The 20,139-nt window shown below is 45.3% G+C and overlaps 1 protein-coding gene across 2 annotated transcripts in view; it reads left to right on the top strand.

Annotated features, from left to right (window-relative positions):
* LOC119406268 (cyclic GMP-AMP synthase-like receptor) overlaps nucleotides 1-19,650 on the top strand; it is a 40,611-nt gene extending 20,961 nt beyond the window's left edge. For both annotated transcript variants that reach the window (XM_037673001.2, XM_037673000.2), the window contains exons 7-8: nucleotides 10,871-10,999; nucleotides 14,454-19,650. In XM_037673001.2, coding sequence (XP_037528929.1) covers nucleotides 10,871-10,999; nucleotides 14,454-15,221 — 897 coding nt within the window. In that variant the 3' untranslated portion in view covers nucleotides 15,222-19,650. The remainder of the gene's footprint in view (nucleotides 1-10,870; nucleotides 11,000-14,453) is intronic.
* Nucleotides 19,651-20,139: the final 489 nt, after the last annotated feature.

Raw genomic sequence — 20,139 nt, 5'->3', positions numbered from 1 at the left:
ATTTTTCCTATACTGAGAGAGTTACAAAGTAAATAAGCACATCAAAATAATCTAGAATGAGAACTGAATACAGTACAACAAGAATAGATGTGCTAAACCCACATTAACAAAAGTTATGTTCAACATTCGCAACCGAAATTCCAGCTTGACAAAAAGGTCGCGAATGGTGACCAGGAGCTCGTGTTCATTCTTATCTGGACACACCCAGTAAAATTCGGGTTCTTTTGATGGTAGAAAACAACACTCCACACTTGGCGCCCGAGACATACCGCCTGAGGTGATATAAACGCAGTGGGAAGAATTAAGTCTTTCGCGCCTATAGAACGTGGGTCACCAGTGACCCGAACGAGAATTTAAAAGTACGGGCGCTCTTTTCAACTAGCTACACCATCTAGCACATTCTGTAAGCACTAATGTTTCGTTTCCTGCATAGTTTGTTTCGTTTCCTGCATAGTTAGTTTTTTTTCCCTAGCGGTGACTTTTAACAGCGATTCAAAAGATAGCGGTTTGCTTGGTTTGTTCGCGAAAATGGCAGACGAAATGGTAGCCAGACCCTCTCAGAAATGCTGTTCCTTGGACAATTCTGTTCCGTCCGCAAGGGATTTTTCTGCGGTTTCTAGCAGAAGTGACTCCGAGGATGGATGTCAAATCATGGAAATATAGTTCGCATGACAAAAAAAACGTAGAACGAGCCCAGATCGTAGTCAGGTGTTGATCAGTACATTACGCTTTCTGGCACATCTCGATTTTTTACTGTGACTGAAATGTCATGGGGATGTTCACACTATTATCTCTTTTATTTGTAGTGTCTGAATGGTATATGGTAAAAATTTGGTGACATAACCTTCAAGCACTTGAGAGTAATGTTCAGCCCAAGAAGGCTGCCCGGCCGTTACCTCAGTGTGGTGCTGCGCAGTGAAGCGATAGGTGTCACAATGAAAATCAGCGTTCTGGGCATCTTTTTCACAGCGGAGGTAATAAACAGGATTTGTGTTAACATAATGAGTATGCTTGGTTGCAAATCTTGTAGAAGCGGTGTTATGTCAAAGATGATGTTTCTTGGGAAATGGTCACGGCCGCAGAGATGGTGAATTTCATTTCCCTGCTGATCTATATCGGCATCGTCGAGCTTCCACGACTACACCTCGCCAAAACAAGTACATTCGGAACAAGTCCTACCGAGTGACGAAGCGGGGGAAATACATAAAGTGCTGAGAGGACAAGAAACTTGACGAATAGACAAATGCCACTTGCAATGCCTGTTTTGCCCAGTGGCACACCAACCTTACAAAAAGAAATTTTTTTACATCTTAAAGCTTTCAGACATGGTTCCACAATTTCGATAATGTTAGACTCTGAAACGTGAAGACTTTTTTGTACCTTACAAATTTATAATATTTTTATTCTGTGCGGTGAAGCCATGCTTTATGACGTTTTGGTGCCGTGTTCAGTGCTACCTTTTGGCATCTGATGTTTTTTTCATGCTGCTATTTAGCATAATTTGCTAAAATACCATGGCTCAATAGCAAATTTATTCCTCTTCTCAATTATGTTTATTGTATTACTTTGTCTGGAAAATTTGTAGAGGAAAAAAATATAACCGTGTAACCTGATGGAGTAATGCAGTTTTCACTTGGCAGACAAAAAGAATTGTAACTCATATGCTTTTTGGACAGATCATTCAAACTTTGCTGCACTATAGAAAGTTGTTGAGCAGATATTTTATGTATCTGAGATTATTATTTTTTTTTGTTTCATGTTGGGTGCATAACATTAAAAATGTTCTGTGCAATGTTCAACAAACCTAGTTTTTCATAAATAAGCTTGCATATTACAGCGAAACCTCGGTGATACAATCACAGCTCATACGAATTTCGGGGTGATACAAATTTTTCGTTGGTCCCGGCCAATGCCCACTGGCCTGCAGTGTAATGGAGTACGGTTGTTGCGAACCGATTTTCACACACCGACGTTTGATACGAACGTGCGCTACCGCCCAGGTACGAAGAGGTGCTGTCCGCGCTGTCGCGGAATACGTGCCAGCACGGGAACGCAAGTGTAGGCATGCGCGCCGCACCGCAAAATTGTCAGAATCACGGTGTAAGAAAAACACTTATCATACGGTCAGGATAAACCTTCAGAGACGTGTCACGGCCTCCAAAATTGTGTGCGCGAATCTTTGAGGCTCTTATGTGCCTCCGTGTGCATTCGCGTTTAGATTACAGAGGACATTAGCGCCATGCACTTTTTTTTTGTAACGCATAGACGCGCGCTGTGGTCGGTCATTGTACTGTGTTTACACGTGCCTGCCTCGTGCATCAGACATTCTATGAAAGGTGGACAAGGATCGAAAGAAGGCGAGGACGGTCTTGGCGAAGGAAAGGAAAGGCGAAGGAGTCAGGCCTCACGACGTCAACATGCCCGACAATCGGACAATTGAGGTCGCACTTCTGCGGGCACGGCTGTAAATCTCCCCAAAATATTGCCAGCACCTCCGCGATAACAAAATCATAACACAGGGCCGTGTTTCTGTAATTTTGTGGCCTTGATCCATCGCGTCAAACGCTTCTTTCATTACTTTCGCTGCAGTAGTCCCTTGTCTTACAAAAAGGCATACAAAAATTTGGAAGGGGCTACTGCTGTCGCGGGTCAAACGCACCTGGTTCATCAATTAAGTACACGCGCACGGGCCGTATATTTACGAGTGCTCGTATGATTGCCGACATCTAAAAACTTAACTGACAATCATTGAGGGTTCTTCCTGACGTTGCTGCGGCCCTGAAAAGCAATAAATGAATATGTACGCCAGCTTTCTTTTGTCGCATGCTAATTTCCCATGCTTTCTGGTGATACGAATTTTGGATGATACGAATATTTTTGGTGGTCCCGTGAGATTCGTATTACCGAGGTTTCACTGTATACCTAATAGGAATTTTTCGAAATAATACCGTTAAAAAGTACAATCACTTAGCTTCATGATGATATATAACATTACACTCTATCTTTGTATTATTCGTACCAAAAAAATAATTACTAAAACTAGGCTTGTGCGAATATTCGAGCACTTCGAATATTCGAACGAATAATACAGTATTCGAATTCGCTTCGATTCGAATTTAAATTATTGAAAATTATTGAATAGGTGTATATTAATCCGCTTATAACCCCCCTGTAAAGGTGGTTTCACTGCAGTGCAGGGGTGCTATACCGTGAATACACCTTTCAAAAAAATCCGCGCTGTCCGTTTGTAATCTCCTGTAAAGGTGGTTTCACTGCAGTGCAGCGGTGCCATACCGTGAATACACCTTTCCAGGGAAAATCCGCACTGCCGCGAAGCCCCACTTCAAGGTTAAATGAACATATTACCCTCTCATCGATTCATCATTTTTTAAGTTTAAAAACTTGTTATACCAGCTTATATGCTCCAAGTGTAGTAAATTTTAAAACGTAACATAGTTTACAGGTTATCACTTGCATTCTACCGAAAGCCAAATCCTGCTACTATTCAAAGTTGCTTCCACTCCTTTTGAACCAAAAAGAATGACATTTGCACATGCCTTGTTACAATGAAAAAAAAAACGTTGTGCAGGTTGGTTGGTGATGACAAATATGCTCGTTTTTCTTTATAATGTGTGATATGTACTATTCGAATTCGATTCGAAATTATTCGACCAAAATCACTATTCGCTTCGAATTCGCTTCGAACCTAAAATTTACTATTCGCACAAGCCTAACTAAAACACAAAATGCGGCCAATTTTTCCACGGTCCCGAAAGAGTTAAGTGAGAACTGCCGCTATGCGAATAGTGGGTGATGGATTCGCTGGTCGCTTGAAGAGTAATAGACGCTGGAGAAGTTTAGAGTAAAATCGAGACAATTTGTATTTACAGACCTTTTACAAAAGAATTACAGGCATAAATGTTACAAAAAAAATAATAAACACTTCAAAATGAACCGTCTGTAGGGAGATCCTACGGGATTCGGCGGAGCCGATGGTGCCTAACACCTTAAGCCCTGTTCAGAACACCAGAGGGAACAATGGGGCTGCTTCTTGTTATTCCGATGCACTGCCTTAACATTACTGCCGTGGAATAGTTGCCTCTTGGTCCTCTAACTAGACAGTGCATACAACAAATCAACGAAATTGCTACAAGGTCACTAATTTCTTACACATATGTGGGCTCATGCTCCTCGCCCCACACAACACACAAACAAGAGGCAAATAAAAACAATGTAAACCAAGGTTGTGGCAAGGGCAGGCTCAGCTGGTGCGACACGTGTCTAGTGCTAAATGTACGCATGCAGTGATATATGGCCTAAAGAAAAACGTCCCTGGTGACATGTCATACAGACCTTATGGGTGCTCCGACCACCCTCGGGCCACTTCGCTGCTGCCCGTCTGTGCAAAACGTTACACATGGCACCACTTACAAGCTCGTTACACTAACGTCCACTGCAGTGATTCTGCCGAACCAGACTGGAAAGAAAAGCGCGGAAATGGTTACCATGCTGCAAGAATGTCAGCGCGAAAGCTCTCATCAAAGGTGCCGACCGGGCGCCCGTTGCCCCACAATGTGGGCCCGGTCCTTGCCGTCCACGCATTCGAGTGTCAAGGGCCGTCCGCCGCCTGAGCCGCCTGATGCATGCCACTCAGTGACGAACGCCTCCAGCGATCGCGCGGTGCCAAAAAGCAGGCCGCTTCGTCTTATTCCTCCTTGGGTGGCGACCGCGAAGCGCGCAAACAGCAAACGGTAGGGCCGAGCCGATGCGAAGCCTCGCCACCGCCACGCCGGGGCCTGGAGGAGGCCCAATCATGCGCAGCCGGAAGGCACCGTTTGGCAGTCAGGGGGTCATCATGACGGTGTGTCCATTAGTGATGCAGAACTATCGATGGTACTATCGATAGCTGAGTCACTATCGAACTATCGATGGTAAAAAATACTATCGATAGCGCTGGCGATAGTAAAAAATTCGATGGTGCTATCGATAGTACAAAATCAACAGCACGAACTCATTGCAGAATAAACTTGGTTCACCACGCGCGTGGTACGTTGGGGAGCCGGAGGAGCAGGCTGAAGGGCAAGGAAGTTGACAGGCTTGTGTTCTTCACCTGAGTGCTTTGCTGACACATGATCATAAAGTCAAACTATGCAGCTGTAGTGGAAAGGAAGGCGTTACATGTAGTGGAACTGCGCAGCTTCAAATTTATATTGCATTTCATGATTTCAAAATATAAACAAATATTATGAACTAAGCTTGTCAATTGTAAGGTGTAACTGGTTGCTTTTGGATGTGAATTGACTGATTTATTGACGGACATATTCCGCCATTTTCACTGCAGAAATAATTTATTTCTTTCGCCAAGAATCGCTCATAAATTAAGTGAAGCTGATAGCAGGCTATCACGAATATTTAAGGCGGAAAGTTGGGCTAGTTGGTATCTTGAATAATATGACATGTTTACTAGCGAAAAACTAGCAGGACGAGAAGAAGTGTTGTCCTGTATTCCTTCTTCTCGTCCACGTCTTTTTCGCTAGTAAACCTGTCATATTATCACAAATATTTTGAATGAAAATAGCGCGAAAAAAACCTAGGACGAGACGAAGAAGGCTACAGCACAAGTGCATACACAAACGCATATACATGTGCTTGTGCCGTAGCCTTCGTCGTCTCGTCCTAGGTTTTTTCGTGCTATTTTCAGTCATCATGAGTTAGCAACTCACCCAACAGTCTATTCTTCTGACAAATATTTTGGCAATATGGCCGGCCCGCAACAGCATCATTATTCACACCACTCTCGATAGTATTGTCACGTTGTTGTGATGGTGAAGAATGCTGCAACAAGACTGGGAAATATGGAGCTCTTTATTTGGGCAATCTTGTGCCCAGAAAATCAAAACTCAAAATACAAGCGATACGCGCTGCGCACTGATAGTGGCGAGAACAGTCGTCTTGCCGTTGAGTAATCTGATCATCGGTGGAAAGCGTCGCCTTTTATACATCAGTCATCGAACCTTCCAGCGCTATCGCTGGTGCTTATGTAAGCTCTCAAATAAACTTGACTCTTTGCGTCCGATGCGTAACCTTAACAGAATGATCTCAAACAATCGTAAAGCTTCTCAAACATGACGGCGCGGTCTGCGTCAAACGTTGCTGACAGTCTTTGTGGGTGAAACCCGAATTCATCAAAACAAAGCAATAAACATGCGTGGCAATAATATCGCTAGTAATATTAACCATGGTACTACCGATCGCACTCTCGATAGTTTGTCTACACTATCAATAGTTAAAAAAAATATCGATGCTGTCGATAGTCAATTTGCTGATAGTTCTGCATCACTAGTGTCCATCCCTTCCTGCGGTCGCCAGCGTAGGGGTGGGTTCCTTTGTCCCAGGCGCAACGAGAAACCAGATGCGCTCCGCCATCTCTGGCACCCAAGGACTTCGCGGGGCGACGTGCAGGCACTTTGGAGCCTATGGTCGGGGCCCATTCGGTCGTACCTGCTTTGACCAAATGCCGCCAAAGTCGCACCGCGCACCGGAGTGAACGCAGCACCATGACCGGCGTGCCCTCCCAAGTTTACCGCACAAAGTAAACAAAAACGACAACCGTGTGCCCGGCTCCGACGGTGGTCCTACACACCCGTTATGTGTTTGCTTGCTTTCTACGAGTGACTTTGAGACTGCTAAAATCTCTTCAGTGATAGGTATAACTCGGTTAGTCATAATGTGGCACACGTTGCTGGAGCGTGCAACAGATAATTATTTAGTCTGTTTATTACCGAGCAGTTTCAATTTTGGTTTGGGAGAGCTCCAAGAACGACAAGCCGCCAGGTGCAATTAACGCCACCTGGCGTGTACAACGAGGTAATGAACTCGACCACGTGAGCATACAAAACAGCGACAAACTTCTGTCCGGTCTGCGTTACCTACTTGCATTCTTTTGCCTGTCATGCATGCTGCGCAATTACATTGCGATTGTCTGGTGGCGATAATATTTTTCAGGCAGTATCGCCAAGAACAAAACTTTCCACATGTTCACTGTGGGCATGGTCTCGCGAGCAGCCACTGCTGGCACGAGCACGGCCAAAGGGCGCAAACGACGACGACATCGTTACTTGCTGCGCCAGCTCAGCTGCAATTGTGAGGACGTGGAAGTTGGGTGTCCCCTTCAGGTCCCATGATGTGATGTCCTTGTTGCAAGGTGCCGCTCGTAGTGCTCAACTGGGCATGTGGAATGCAAGCTTCATTTGTCTACGTAGTATTTCTCACTCAATATAGTACTGTTATTTCCATCAATAGATAATGCGTACGTTTGAGGGAAAAGCAAGTGTGCTTGTTTTAACTGTTCTAAAAAGTAGTTCATTATATCGTCATGCCAGTTCTTGAACACAATAGCAGAGCAATGCATACCCTGGTGGTTGAATTTGTCCAGATTTCACTTCCATCTCACTGTCACGCAAACTTTTATCGCGATAGCAATTATATGGACAGTCTCGACGGGTTTTTGCCATCGCCATCATATCCCTCCCGTATGAATTCCAAATTGGTAAGATCTCCCCGCGCATCGTATGTTCTACCGTGGGTAAAAGTGCGCGAGCGGGGACGATGAACGCGGCTGAACGCAACCGAAGCAGAGATAAAACGAGCCGACCCATTTCCGTCGCTCGGAGGGTGCGTGCGATAACATCACCCAGCTCGTGAGGCATCCTGTCGAAGCGGACAGGAAACGCCTCGCCTGTCTTTAACGAGCATGAAAGGGGGGGTCGCGATCGCTGGTGCGCAAGCTATCTCGATAGCCATCACAGAGGGCGGCTCGTATACCCTTCTACTTGCTGCGCTCTCAACTCGAAGTGACTATGCGGAGAGCATCGCTCCCTGGAGCGGCCGTATTCTCTTATACCAGCGTTTTGTAGTTACGCCAGATCGGATACAGAACAGTTAGCTGTTTTGCTTAGCTGCCAGCCTCACTTCGTATAGCACTACAATTTGTTTCTTAATAAACAATTATATCGGGCAAGTTGGTATGGATCCATCTTGGTAGGATCTATCCATCTTGGTGGTGTAAGTGCTTGTGTCTCTTCTTTCGTGTCCTCTTGTAAAAGTTGTGCCCTTCCTACCAAGATACGATTTGTTGCTATTGCATTCATTGCTTTGCCCTTGCGGTGAAGCTGTGACTTTTTGCAATAAGTTTTACGTAAAAGAAAGTGAAGCAAGTTTTAATTAGAAATAACTTCATACCACTTTGTTTTACTCTCGGCAAACACGCGTCACGAATCTCAAGTATGAAAGCCATCCGAAGCAGATCCGAAGTCTGTACTTCCCGTCATTCCCTTGGTGGCTCAAGCGCTGCTGAAGGAGCCCGTGTAGACACTAGCTCCAGATTCCCCTTTAGGTAATATAGTAAGAAAGTCTGTGGTTTTAAGCTTTACTATAATTAGAGCATATAGGCCGGTATAACAAGCTTTTAAACTTAAAAAATGATGAATCGATGTGAGGGTAATTTGTTCATTTAGTAACCTTGAAGTAGGGCTTCTCGGCAGTGCGGATTTTTTCTGGATAAGTGTTTTCACGGCATAGCACCCCTGCACTGAACTGAAACCACCTTTACAGGGGGTTACATGCAGTTTGTCTATTCGTTCATTTCGAACACTTCGAAATTTAGAATAATTTAAATTCATTTTGAAGCGAATTCAAATACTGTAATATTCATTCGAATATTCAAACTGCTCGAATATTCGCACAAGCCTAGATGGTATGGGTCAATATGAAACTTGACAATCGAAACTACGAGAAGCCAGCAAAAACGGTTTCGCCACAATTTCACTGACTTGCGAGAAAATCTGTAGCTCACACAGTAGTGATCTGCATGCTCAACTGCACCGCTGTCGTGGTCTTCGTCACTTGCTTCTGTTGAATCACTGTCATCACAGTCTGATGAAGGACATAATTTTCTTCCTCACTAAAGTCATCATTGGTTTCGCTAAATGCCTCACCGCTGTAAAAGGCACGCAGTGAAAAAGTGGCCACTTTTCACAGTGAACAGCATGCCAGTAAAAACACTCGGATATCGAGAAGAGCTGAATATTGTGTTGCACCCTTGTGCGAAATAAACTAAACATCAACAAAATGAAGTTCATTTATTCCTTAAGAGATGGCACATCATGTGTGGGGTGAATGTGTGTGCATCGCGGGGGAAAATATGCGTGAAACTATCCCAATCACTCTCGTCGGACAGTGACCGACAGCGGACCGCTACAGCTGCATCGCACAGCCAGACAGGGGCCAACAATGGAATGCAAAGGGTTAATGATATACGCATGTTTACAAAAAAAATTACACCATCTCCCACTAAAGGGAACCATATGGGGATGCGGAGCAGCGCTGGCTGCTCACTTGTGTTTCCATTATTGTTCCATTTGTATGTTTCCATGTATGTTTCATGTGTGTGGAGTTGTGTAGCGCTTATGTTACCCCCCCCCCCCCCCCAGCTCGATGTTTCCATTGTGCTTCGGCTTCGCGTTGCCTCACAGCTTCGACATTCACTTGCCGGCATTGCCGTTTACGTTCAGCTTCGCGAGCGTCCATAGCACCGTTGCGAAAGAGAGTGCAACGGGAGTGAGTGTGCGCGGCATTATATACGAGCGTTCACGCCACCTCCTCGTGCTCACGCGAGGAGAGGGGCGAGAGTTGGTGCATGCGCAGTATGGGTGCGGACGCGTGAGGGAAGGATGGACACAGCCCCGAGCAAAAGCTGCTTCGCATCTAAAACCAATCTTGCTGGCTATCTCAGCAGCGAAACTTTGTGTCTGTTCCCCTTCAAGTTTGGTGCCTTAGCAGGAGAGAATCATTTGGTTATTTTCATCATTGTGTAGTGAGTCTTCCAAGGCCTGCATGTAATCCAGGTACAGGTTAGTTCCTGGGGCTTTTCTCCTCGAAGGTTGGCAACACTTGCAGACCGTCTGATGGGGTGATTCTTGTATAACCTGTTTTCTTGTAGCATAGTGAGCTGGCAAACACGGAAGGTTTTAGCAGCACTGGCGAAAATCTTGGGGGGGGGGGGGGTCAGGGTGGTCCTGACCCCCCCGTGTTCAGTCTGGGGGGACACCCCTTGCATTGTCCCCCCTCGAGATTTATCTTTCAAACGCCATATATTTGAATTGCTTGACGAGCGTTAATTATAGTGCAGTCAACTTTTTTTTTGTTAATGCCTGTTTATTTTGTAGTGTGTAGGCCTGTGTTCAACACCCTTCAGTTGTGTGAGGCTATTGAAATTGCAACTGCCGCTTGTCTGCTTTTGCAGAAAACTCAATAGAACAATGCAATTACACGAGCTGGGAACCCACGCTCGGTTTTTTTTTAAATTTTATTTCAGAGCACGATTTTAATTTTTATATGGCTGCCATGGCAAGATGCGTGTGCCCCCTTGTGATTCAACATAGTCCACGCCATCAATGGCTTGTATTTTGTTCCCTACTTCTTGCCATGAGTGCCCCCCGAGATCGTAGCAGATGTGGGCACTACAGTGTCATGCTTGTTGCTTGTTCTCGTTTCCAGCAAAACATTGCCTTACAGTCTCATTACAATTGTAAATCTCATTACAATGAAGTCGCATCTGACACGAAATTGGCTTCATTATGTCTGGAAATTCGTTATATATATATATATTTCTTGTACTGTACCAAAGACTATTCTTCATTTACTTTGCCATAGCGGGTGACTCATTATATTCGTATTTGTTATATGTGTAGAGGTTTGACTGTATAGCCTCTGCTCTTGCTAATAGCATATCTCCCTGGGGTCAGCAGTGTGCTTTTGCCAAAGCAGATCCAAGTGGGACGGGGGTGTAAGCAGGCGTATTCTATTGCAGGCTCTGAGGGACAGGCACAAGTGGGCACTGTCCTCCTACTCCGTGAAGACTGTGGTGATGCGTCACAGGCTGGAACAACGAGACAGGGTGTACTGGCAGAATAAGAACCGGTGGGCAGTGTTAATGGACGTAAGTGGATTCGTGTCTTTTTTGACCAGAGGTGTTGTTTGAATTAGTAGTCAAGATGGCTGGGCTTTACAAAATTGGAAGGGAATTCTGGAATTAGCCAAGGACTAACCAGCCTATGTAGCAGATGAGTACCCAAGGAAGTAGCTCAGCTGCCAAAGATACCAAAGGAACCCTCATGTTCCAGTACAGGCTGGGCTCAATTTGCATAGGCCTAGCCAAAGGGAGGTTTCAAACACCCCCCCCCCCTGAAGTTTTTCACTTTGTATTTATGTATACATGGCATCATACAAACATGCATGAACGTACATAAAATCCCTCCCCAAATAAAATCCTGGCTGTGCCCCTTCAATGTGTATATCAGAGATGCATTGATTCAGTCTAATTGTCTGCCACAACATATTAGGGCACAAAAAGGGAGAGGCATCAAAGAATTACCTGAACACACCACTGTTTCTCCATTAGCGGTAGTACTTGCCTGAATGAATTATGCTTCCAAGTTTTATGGGTTCGTAATACCGAACAGTGTATGTACTTCAAAATGTAACACACTGGATTTTATAACAAGGCATATGTCTGATGTATGCATTTACAAATAAAATAAATGCTGTAGGCTAATTGAAATGGCATATAAACGAGTCATCCCCTATGGGTTCACTGTGTTTCGTGTTCCACAGCCATTTGGAAACCAGAAGGCAGATTATATCTAGAGTAACTACTTTGCCAGTCTGTTCTATGGCATATGCAAGTGGTGAAAACGTTTGATGCAATTCTATTGCCACTAGCTTAGCACATACAATAACTCTTTTTTCAATCATACCTTGTGGGAAACTCCGTTTTGAAATACGGACATGGACATGAATGAATTTGCAGAGCGTAACTAACTGATGTGCCACGTGGGATAGAAAATACACTGCATCGCACCAATGTGGCATCACTTGTGGGCTTGTGCAATGCTAGAAACAAGCATGCCATTTATATTAGCTTGTTTTTCTGCGCACACGTGGCACTACAACTAGCAGACCCCCGTGATTCCTGGATTGTGATACATGGAGCCTGTGTGGAGATTTGCAACTCGTATGATTGAACAGCTCTGATTGCTTGGCCAACAGTGAGCCTTTAAGGGTCTCTCGCCCTCGGCCTAACTCTCATTGGCATTGTCAAAGCAAAAGAAAGTCTTCTTTGGAGACTTTCTTCAGGATTGGCAATTACCATTACAGTTCCACCTAACACGTATCACACACATAGTGCAATCAGTAGTTAACAGTGTTTCCAAGCTGCAGTCAATTACTATTAGCACAGCAAACAGAGGGGCATGGGGATACTGCATGTCATAAAATGACATGCAACAACACACCTGCCCTCTCCCATCACTTCAGGTGCAAGCCAATAAAGGTTTGTGGCTAAGCCACTGCTGACTAGAGTACCTTTCACAAAATTCACCTTTCTGCCTCCACTTGCAGTGGAGTCTGCAAAGAGATGCAACTTTATTGGGTCCAGCGGTTTGGGGACCAGGTCCCTGCCTAAACAGTGGCACATGGGCCCTGGAGGCATTTTCAGCCGGCTGGATGGCCCAGAGTTGGTCTTCCGGGTTCGAACTAAGCAGTACAGCTTCCCACTGCTCCTCGTTGACTATGTTGCTGCCCTGTCGAGACACCAGAGGGCAAGCCCACAGGATGTATTTCAGATCTGTCCGTTCCCCACCATAACTGGCATTTGCCATCATATCGGTCGGGGTAATAATGGCTGTAGGCCACCAGCTGTCTGCTTTTTTAAATGCAAACTTTTTCTCTTTGAGCCCCTTGGGCCTGTTCTGCTATTCCTTTCTTTTTTACATTTATCATTATGCGTGTTTTCTCCTTTGTACATTTCACTTGATATTTTTCCGTTATCTTCATTCTTTGTAACTCTGTGTTTAACAATGACACTATTCGAAGACTGGCATCAGAATGATCAGCTGGAAAAGTGGTTTGACTAGGCATTGGATGCCATCTTATTTGAGTGATTGTTGTGGAGTTGTTTGAGAAATGTGGAATGTCACATACAATGGAGAAGACGGTGGAAAAGATGGAAGCTTGTGATGAAAAATTCGTAAACAGGGGATGTGCTGGAGCCTGTTTACAAATTTTTCATCACAATGGAGAAGAGTGGTACATTTACATGCAGTGAGCACGACATGTCATCATAAAGCGATGATGATGGACATGAAATCTATAGTATTAAACTTTCATTCTTTCGAACATTAACTCTGCACAATTTGTGATTTTCTGAATGCAAAAATCGTGCATGCTCAATTTTTTCAAAAGGGTTGAGTTTCAGAAGTTTCTCAATCCTTTCCTTTCTTTCTTTTTTTCTTGTAAGATTGCGTGGATTTTATCAAACATTGAAGAATAATAATTTTGTATAAACAAGTCTGGTAAATGTGTCTTTCTGGAAACTAATACATTGCATGCTTCCGAGACGAGGTGTCTGGACAACACATTTTATTGCCTGTTTCTGTTCCACTTATGTTTTTTTTTTTGCCATGTGTTTGAGTAAACAATTGTGCGATTTCATTAAAAAGCATTCAGTGATGGTCCGTACAGTCTTTCTTTCCTCCGTGTGATATTTTCTGAGGTGCTTGCCTAGAGAGAATGCCTTGATGCAAAGTAAGCACGCTTACGATTCTTCATTCTGCAAACTGCATTGTGGCTACTGGAAAAACACATTATACCCAGAAGCAGGCCCGTAGCCAGAAATTTTTTTCGGGGGGGGGGGGGGGGCCCAACTCCTTAAAACGTTAACTATTTCAGAAAAACACCGATTTTCATCATTTCTTTTCGGTAAAACACCCTCCCCACCCATCAGAATTTCGGAGAAGGTCCGGGCCCCCAGGCCCCGCCCCCCCTGGCCACGGGCCTTCCCAGAAGCTGCTGGCAGGTGTGTCGTGCCGTGCATATTTTGTGAGCTTAATAAATCTTGACAGCAGAGCTGTTTAAGCTTGAGTTCCGTCCGTGTCGGGCAACCGCTCAAAGCTATCACCACCACGAACGGCCTTTACCTTTCAAAGCTCGGCGCAGCTGGGAGAGGGCTAAGCGGACAGATGGGATACGCATCGAGGCAATAGAGAGAGAAGAGCGTAGTAAAATCGAGCGAGAAGGCGTGTAGAGAAATGGGTTGAGGGTGAATGCAGGAGGGTAAAGCATAGCCCTGTATAGTACTATAGTGTAGCAAGGAAAGGGAAGTGAGGGAGGGTTAACATTGTACAGCGGAGGGAGGCGAGTTGCAGGTTGAAGACGCGCAGGTGGTCGAGCAGAGAGGAGGTTCCTTCAGTGCTAAACCTTGCCCATCTTTGCCTGGCTTTGCATGACTTTCATTTCATCGCCGAGTATTCCCTCAGCTACACCGTACATTGGCATTTAAGACGTTAAGTCAGTTAAAGCCATGCATAATTCTTTTATATGCTTGTTGTGCACAGGTCCTTGGAAGGCTCCGTCAGGTCATGAATCCTTGTGGACCAGGTATCTGTTCTCTCTATGATGAAAACCTGAGCTTAATCCCAGACATGTCAGTAGACACAAGGAAAAACATAGCTCAGCGCCTTCAGAAAATTCTGAATGTCGTGGCCAAGGACTCCGACAGAGTTTGCGAGTTTTTCCTGGAAACGACTGATGACGCCTGTGTGAGCTCTCCCGCCACAGAGGAAAATCTGTGTGACCCGCTGGTGACCTCTTCTGTGTCGGCCACTGAAGTCTGCGAAACGTCTTCGAGCCCCGGATTAGGCAGCGTTGTCGATGGCATCGTTGACGAAAGATCCTGCGTCAGTCCACATGACAGCTCTTCGGTGAACGCGTTAGCCTGCACGAATGCAATAGTTATCAGACAAGAAGTGGTTTGCGGGGACTTGGAGCATCAAAATGAAGGTAACGATGCTCAAGTCACACTGTGTGTTCTAGCTGATGGGGATCATTTGCTTGCTGAGACCAGCTGCAGCTTGCATGGCTGTCAAAACCAGAGAATAGAAGTTTCTCCGGACATGTTGGAAGGTCTGACGGTGCCGTCTTTCTTGGTCTTGAAGCAGAGCTTTAAGGCCGCACTGCCTAGGTCAGTGCGAGCGATGCTCACGGTAATGAAAGAAGGAAGGCCACTTCTGAAGACGTGCTTTTACCTGAAATTACAGAGATGTGTTGAAGAGTGTCAAGTGAGAGTGCCATTTCCACAAGTAGAGCGACATGCCAAGTTGTAAATGTTCACAAGTGGCAAAAATTGGGCAAGTGGAATTGCTGCTTTGCCACATGCCATTGCTCCTTGGTAAGATCGTCCTGATAACATTGCTGATATTACCAACCCACTAAATTTCAGACAAAAAATCAGTGTAGTATTTGGCTTACTTAGCTAACAACTAGCATTTGTTTTAGTTCTGTAGTTCTCAACTTTATTGTTTTGTATTTTTGTAAGCATTTGTGCTAAGTTTGTTCTCTTACTGTATGTTGATAAGCACACTACTATTAGTTGAGCGTCCTTTGTTTTATTTGTTTCAAATTCTTTATTTCTCATTTGATTCTCCTTCTGTTTTATTGCTACAAAGTTGTGTCTGTATCACATCCTCGCACAATACTTCTTCTGGAGCCTGTTAGCTTGCAGGGGTTCTTGCATTGAACGGAACACACAAATCCGCGCGGCTAAACCTATTCCTTCATTTGAACCGCACTGTGCACTAGCGGATTGGCAGTCACTTTCGCTAGAACTTCCGTAACAGCGCTAACTGTTAGAGCCGTGGCCCCCCTATCCCGTGATTCGCGTAGAGCCACGACCGTGGCAGGTTTCAGACCAGTGGGAACAGAGCCGAGTCTTCTGACTAAAGGTATTGAACTTATTTACTTGCACATCTGCCAATTGCAACATCAAATTAACACAAACACCTCAGCGGCATGCTGGGGGAAAAGAACAAACAAAATTCTTGAGCCATTCCACTCTGTGAGGGTGGCTGACCAGCGAAGCTGTCTAGCACACGACACAGGGGTGACACAGAAATTTGATCAAAGGTACAGAAAGTCTTTTTTGAGTATGCTCTTTTTAAGTTTTCCATTTGAGCAGCATGTGCGTCTGTTTGCCATGACATTCGTATATTGTCTGGCTTGCCGCATGCGCTTTGCATTTTGTGAATGATTTTGAGGCGCCATTTGAGCAGCATGGGACTTTTTGCTGCATTCTCCATTTCTCTACATTTCAGCTGACAAGTGTTTAGTGGTGGAGTTTTCTGAATTTATGTGGCACATAAATACATAATTCATTCCAGTCTGTCAAGGTTAGTGGCCAGCGAATCGAAACAAAGTGGATGGTGGCATTCGCATTCTTGCCACTGTTTGGGGTCTCGGTGGTTTCTACGCTTGCAGTCCCTTGGGCATGCGCACAACTACGTCCAGTTGTCCCATGAGGATGGCAGAGCATGAATGACCCCCGCAGAGCGGACAGAATTTGCTGCAAGAGTGCAGCTAGAGTCCATTGAAGTGGCACCATTGACGTCTCCTGTGGTTACTCGAAGAGCATTGGTCAGGGGAGCCTTCACCTCCCTTGTAGTCAGGCGGGGGGGGGGGGGACACACACACACACACCTCTTACAAGTGTACCCCCCTCGAGACTTATCTTTCACACATCATATTTGAATTGCTTGACAGTTACGCATAGATAGATAACTTTATTGTACGCCGAGGGAGGAGAGCCGGGTTTTACCCCGACCCCCCTGCGGGCCGCACCCACGTTGGAACAGGCAGGGAGTACCTGCCCGCACCATCGTGGGCCCCTTGGATTGCCCGAAGCTGACGGTGACGATCCGTACTTTTCATGGCGGAATAAAACCCTTGTCTTGGGATGATTTGCGCCTTGAGTTCCTAGGGTGTGTGGGGGCAGTCCCACACCATGTGCTCAAATGTACACGCACACCCACAGTCCGGGCAGTCAGGAGGTATATCTACATAAAAAGATACGTTAGCTGGGCAGCGGTAAGCCCCTGTCTGTAGTAGTCTGAGCGTGATTTCTTGTCCTCTGGTAAGATGCGAATGGGGTGGAGGAAAGACCCTACGACTCAAACGATAATGTGAAGTGACTTCGGTAAATGTAGCTAGAACGTCCCGCGACCCTCGATCAGCCTCACTTACATCCAGAGGATCGGCCCCGGGCGGGGCGGAGCGGTCCAACGTGTCAGGGCCGTGAAGCCCAGCGCGGAAGGCAAGTCCTCGCGCCCGGGCGTGGGCCAGTTCGTTGCAATTGGTGATGCCGCCGATCGTGGAGCCCATATGGGCCGGGAACCAAATGATCTCATGTGGAGTGATGGTCCTACCTCTGAGAATATATCTATTCTGATTCCCGTTCGGCGGTTAGAGCCTTTGCCTCTGGCAGGGTCTCCCCACATATTGCTAGGATTCTCAGAGGTAGGACCATCACAATTAAGCATGGCACACTCTCATTAAAATCAACTCTGAAAACTGAAGCCCTTCCGATGAGTAGAAACGGAGTACAATAGTGAAAGCTGTTTTTGGTTTCAAAAGGCACTGTAGAGGTCGTGCTTTCTGAAATGCTACGGGTGACTTCTGACGTGTCGCAGAAGTTTATGTGCTGACCTTTGAAGCGCATAGTACATTAAGAATCCCCGTCATCTACCATTATTTCTTAATGTAGACGATTTGGTGCAAGCCATTGATGAAGTAGGAATGCGATTGCTTGAATATAATTGTGGTACAAAAAAAGTCACTGGTGAACATAAACACGCTTTACAAGAAAGATTCGAGGGGTGAATTGCGGGAGGCTAACAGTTATACACGATTGGAGCTGAAGTTAAAGAATTAAAAGCTGCAACTTTACATGTTATAACAAAAAGTCACAGAGCGCCCAGTGGCTCGCGCCACCATGAGCCTCGGGGCGCTCTTCTTTTTCCCTGGCCGACTGGCCATGAGTGATATGGCGCTACAAAAAAAGAAAAAAAAAAACTAGCGTGGATCGCCAACGATACTACCTTTCTCATTCTAGAAGCTCATTTTAGAACTTAATAATTTCGAATTTGATGGGACACATTATGTTCAAGTTAGCGGTACAGCTATGGGCACAAGAATCGGACCAAACTATGCAAATATATTTATGGGGCTCCTTGAAAACCAATTTTCTTGCAAACCATGACTATAAGCCATTTTACTATAAGAGGTTCATCGACGACATTTTCCTAATCTGGCACCATAGTGAATCGCAACTTCTTTCTTTCATAGCAGATTTTAACAACGCTCATCCGACGATTTCTTTTTCGTACTCAAATTCACCTGTGAACATAAACTTCCTTGATGTCATGGTCACTCTACGTAATGGGAAGCTGATAACTAATCTTTACAGGAAATTCACGGATAGGCAGCAATATCTTCAATTTAGTAGTAGTCACGTGGAGTACAATAAAACTAGTATTCCCTACAGCCAAGCAGTCCGATTTAAAAGAATATGCTCTGATAGCAGCGAATTTTCCCGCAACTGCGAACAACTTCGGAGCACTCTCGAAAAACAGCTATCCGTCCAGCATAATCACAGACGCCATCAAACGCGCAGAAGAGTTCGATCGTTCAGATCTGCTGAGTACTAACAAAAGATCCAAAGATAGTTCGCGGACTAACCTAATTTTGACACATGCGGCCTCAGCTCCAAATGTCAACCATATTTTAAAGAAACATTTCAACATTTTAATACAGAGCGAGCGGCTCAAAGGAATCTTTACGGAACAACCACGCGTGGTCTACCGACGATCGCGGAACCTTCGTGATTTACTATAACCACATCTAAAACCACGTGTTTGCGTCATGAAGGCTGTCATCCCTGCAACAAACCACGTTGCAAAGTATGCGCGCACATGACGACATCTAAAAGTTTCAAGTGACTCATCCAGCTTTTCATTAAAAATAAATGGTGACTACACGTGACAGTACCAACGTCGTCTATCTTCTCGAGTGTTCAACATGTAAAGTCAATACATAGGTCAAACAGAGACAAGTTTCAGAATTCGTTTTAATAATCATTGTGCACACGCCGTAAGCCTCCCCAATCTAGCACTGTCGAAGCACGTCAGTACGCCTGGCCACGGTTTCGACAAAATTAGGGCCACCATTATTCAGTCCGGTTTCAAGACAAATCACGACAGGGAAGTGAGGGAATCCTTTTAAATCCACAAATTTAACACTATTCGTTCAGACATCAATGAAAACGTAGGAAAGCTCACCTGTCTCGCACTATAACAAAACGGCTTCTTAATTAGTAAAATGTTTTAATGTGTATATATGTATATTAGTCATTCGTGGTTTCTTTACTTCAGAGCTCTTTTTACATGTCCTGCCGACCACACTGTGTCCCACGTGTTGATGCGCAAGGAAAATTTGAAACTTGTATGTTTATGTACCCATCGCATGTCAGTCATGTTAACACAATCTTTTCGACAGATTACCAGTTGTTTATTATTATTATTTCTTTCGATTGTCATTGATGCTGTACCGATAGTTCAACACGTGAGCCCATAAAAGCGGCTGCATTGTAACAGACCTACTTACTCTGACGAAGGCCATGCCACGGCCGAAACGTTAGTAAAGGCATTTTTCCTTTCAAAATGTGCTATCTGCAAGTTTATTCAATATTGGCCTCGAGGCCCACCACTGGAAACGCCGGCGCCACCGTCGGCGTGACGTGCTTGGCAGGATCACGTGGTCTCGGCGGCCGCGTCGGCTGCTTGTGGCGCACTGCCGCGTGCTTTGAAAACGAGTTTCAAGTCCCACATGCGCTGCTGTCTGTTCAAATTCGGAAGTTTTCTCTCATTTTCTACTCAATTGAAACCATTGTAATAGAGTGGCTGCCTCCGAAGGCGACGAACATGGGGCTCTACCGCTCGGTGCCGCAGTGCCGCGCTTACGCAAAGGAGCCCAGTGTCAGCCTGCACTGGTAACCGCGGGACAAGAAACAGCGTGAAGCATGGGTTGTAAAGCTAAGAACCGGCAAGTAGCCATCCGCTACGAGTCTTGTGTGCAACAAGCACTTCCGCGACCAAGACGTGTTACTGCTTCGGGCCTGCGATGTTCGGTGAGTAGCAGACAGCGCGCACTGAGACGATGGCTCGCGCGCGCTTCCCGCCGGCAAATGATGCT

Source organism: Rhipicephalus sanguineus, chromosome 10 (assembly GCF_013339695.2).
Source record: "Rhipicephalus sanguineus isolate Rsan-2018 chromosome 10, BIME_Rsan_1.4, whole genome shotgun sequence".
Classification (NCBI taxonomy): domain Eukaryota; kingdom Metazoa; phylum Arthropoda; class Arachnida; order Ixodida; family Ixodidae; genus Rhipicephalus; species Rhipicephalus sanguineus.
Note: the sequence above shows the minus strand (reverse complement) of the source record. Positions and strands in the feature narration are given on the sequence as shown.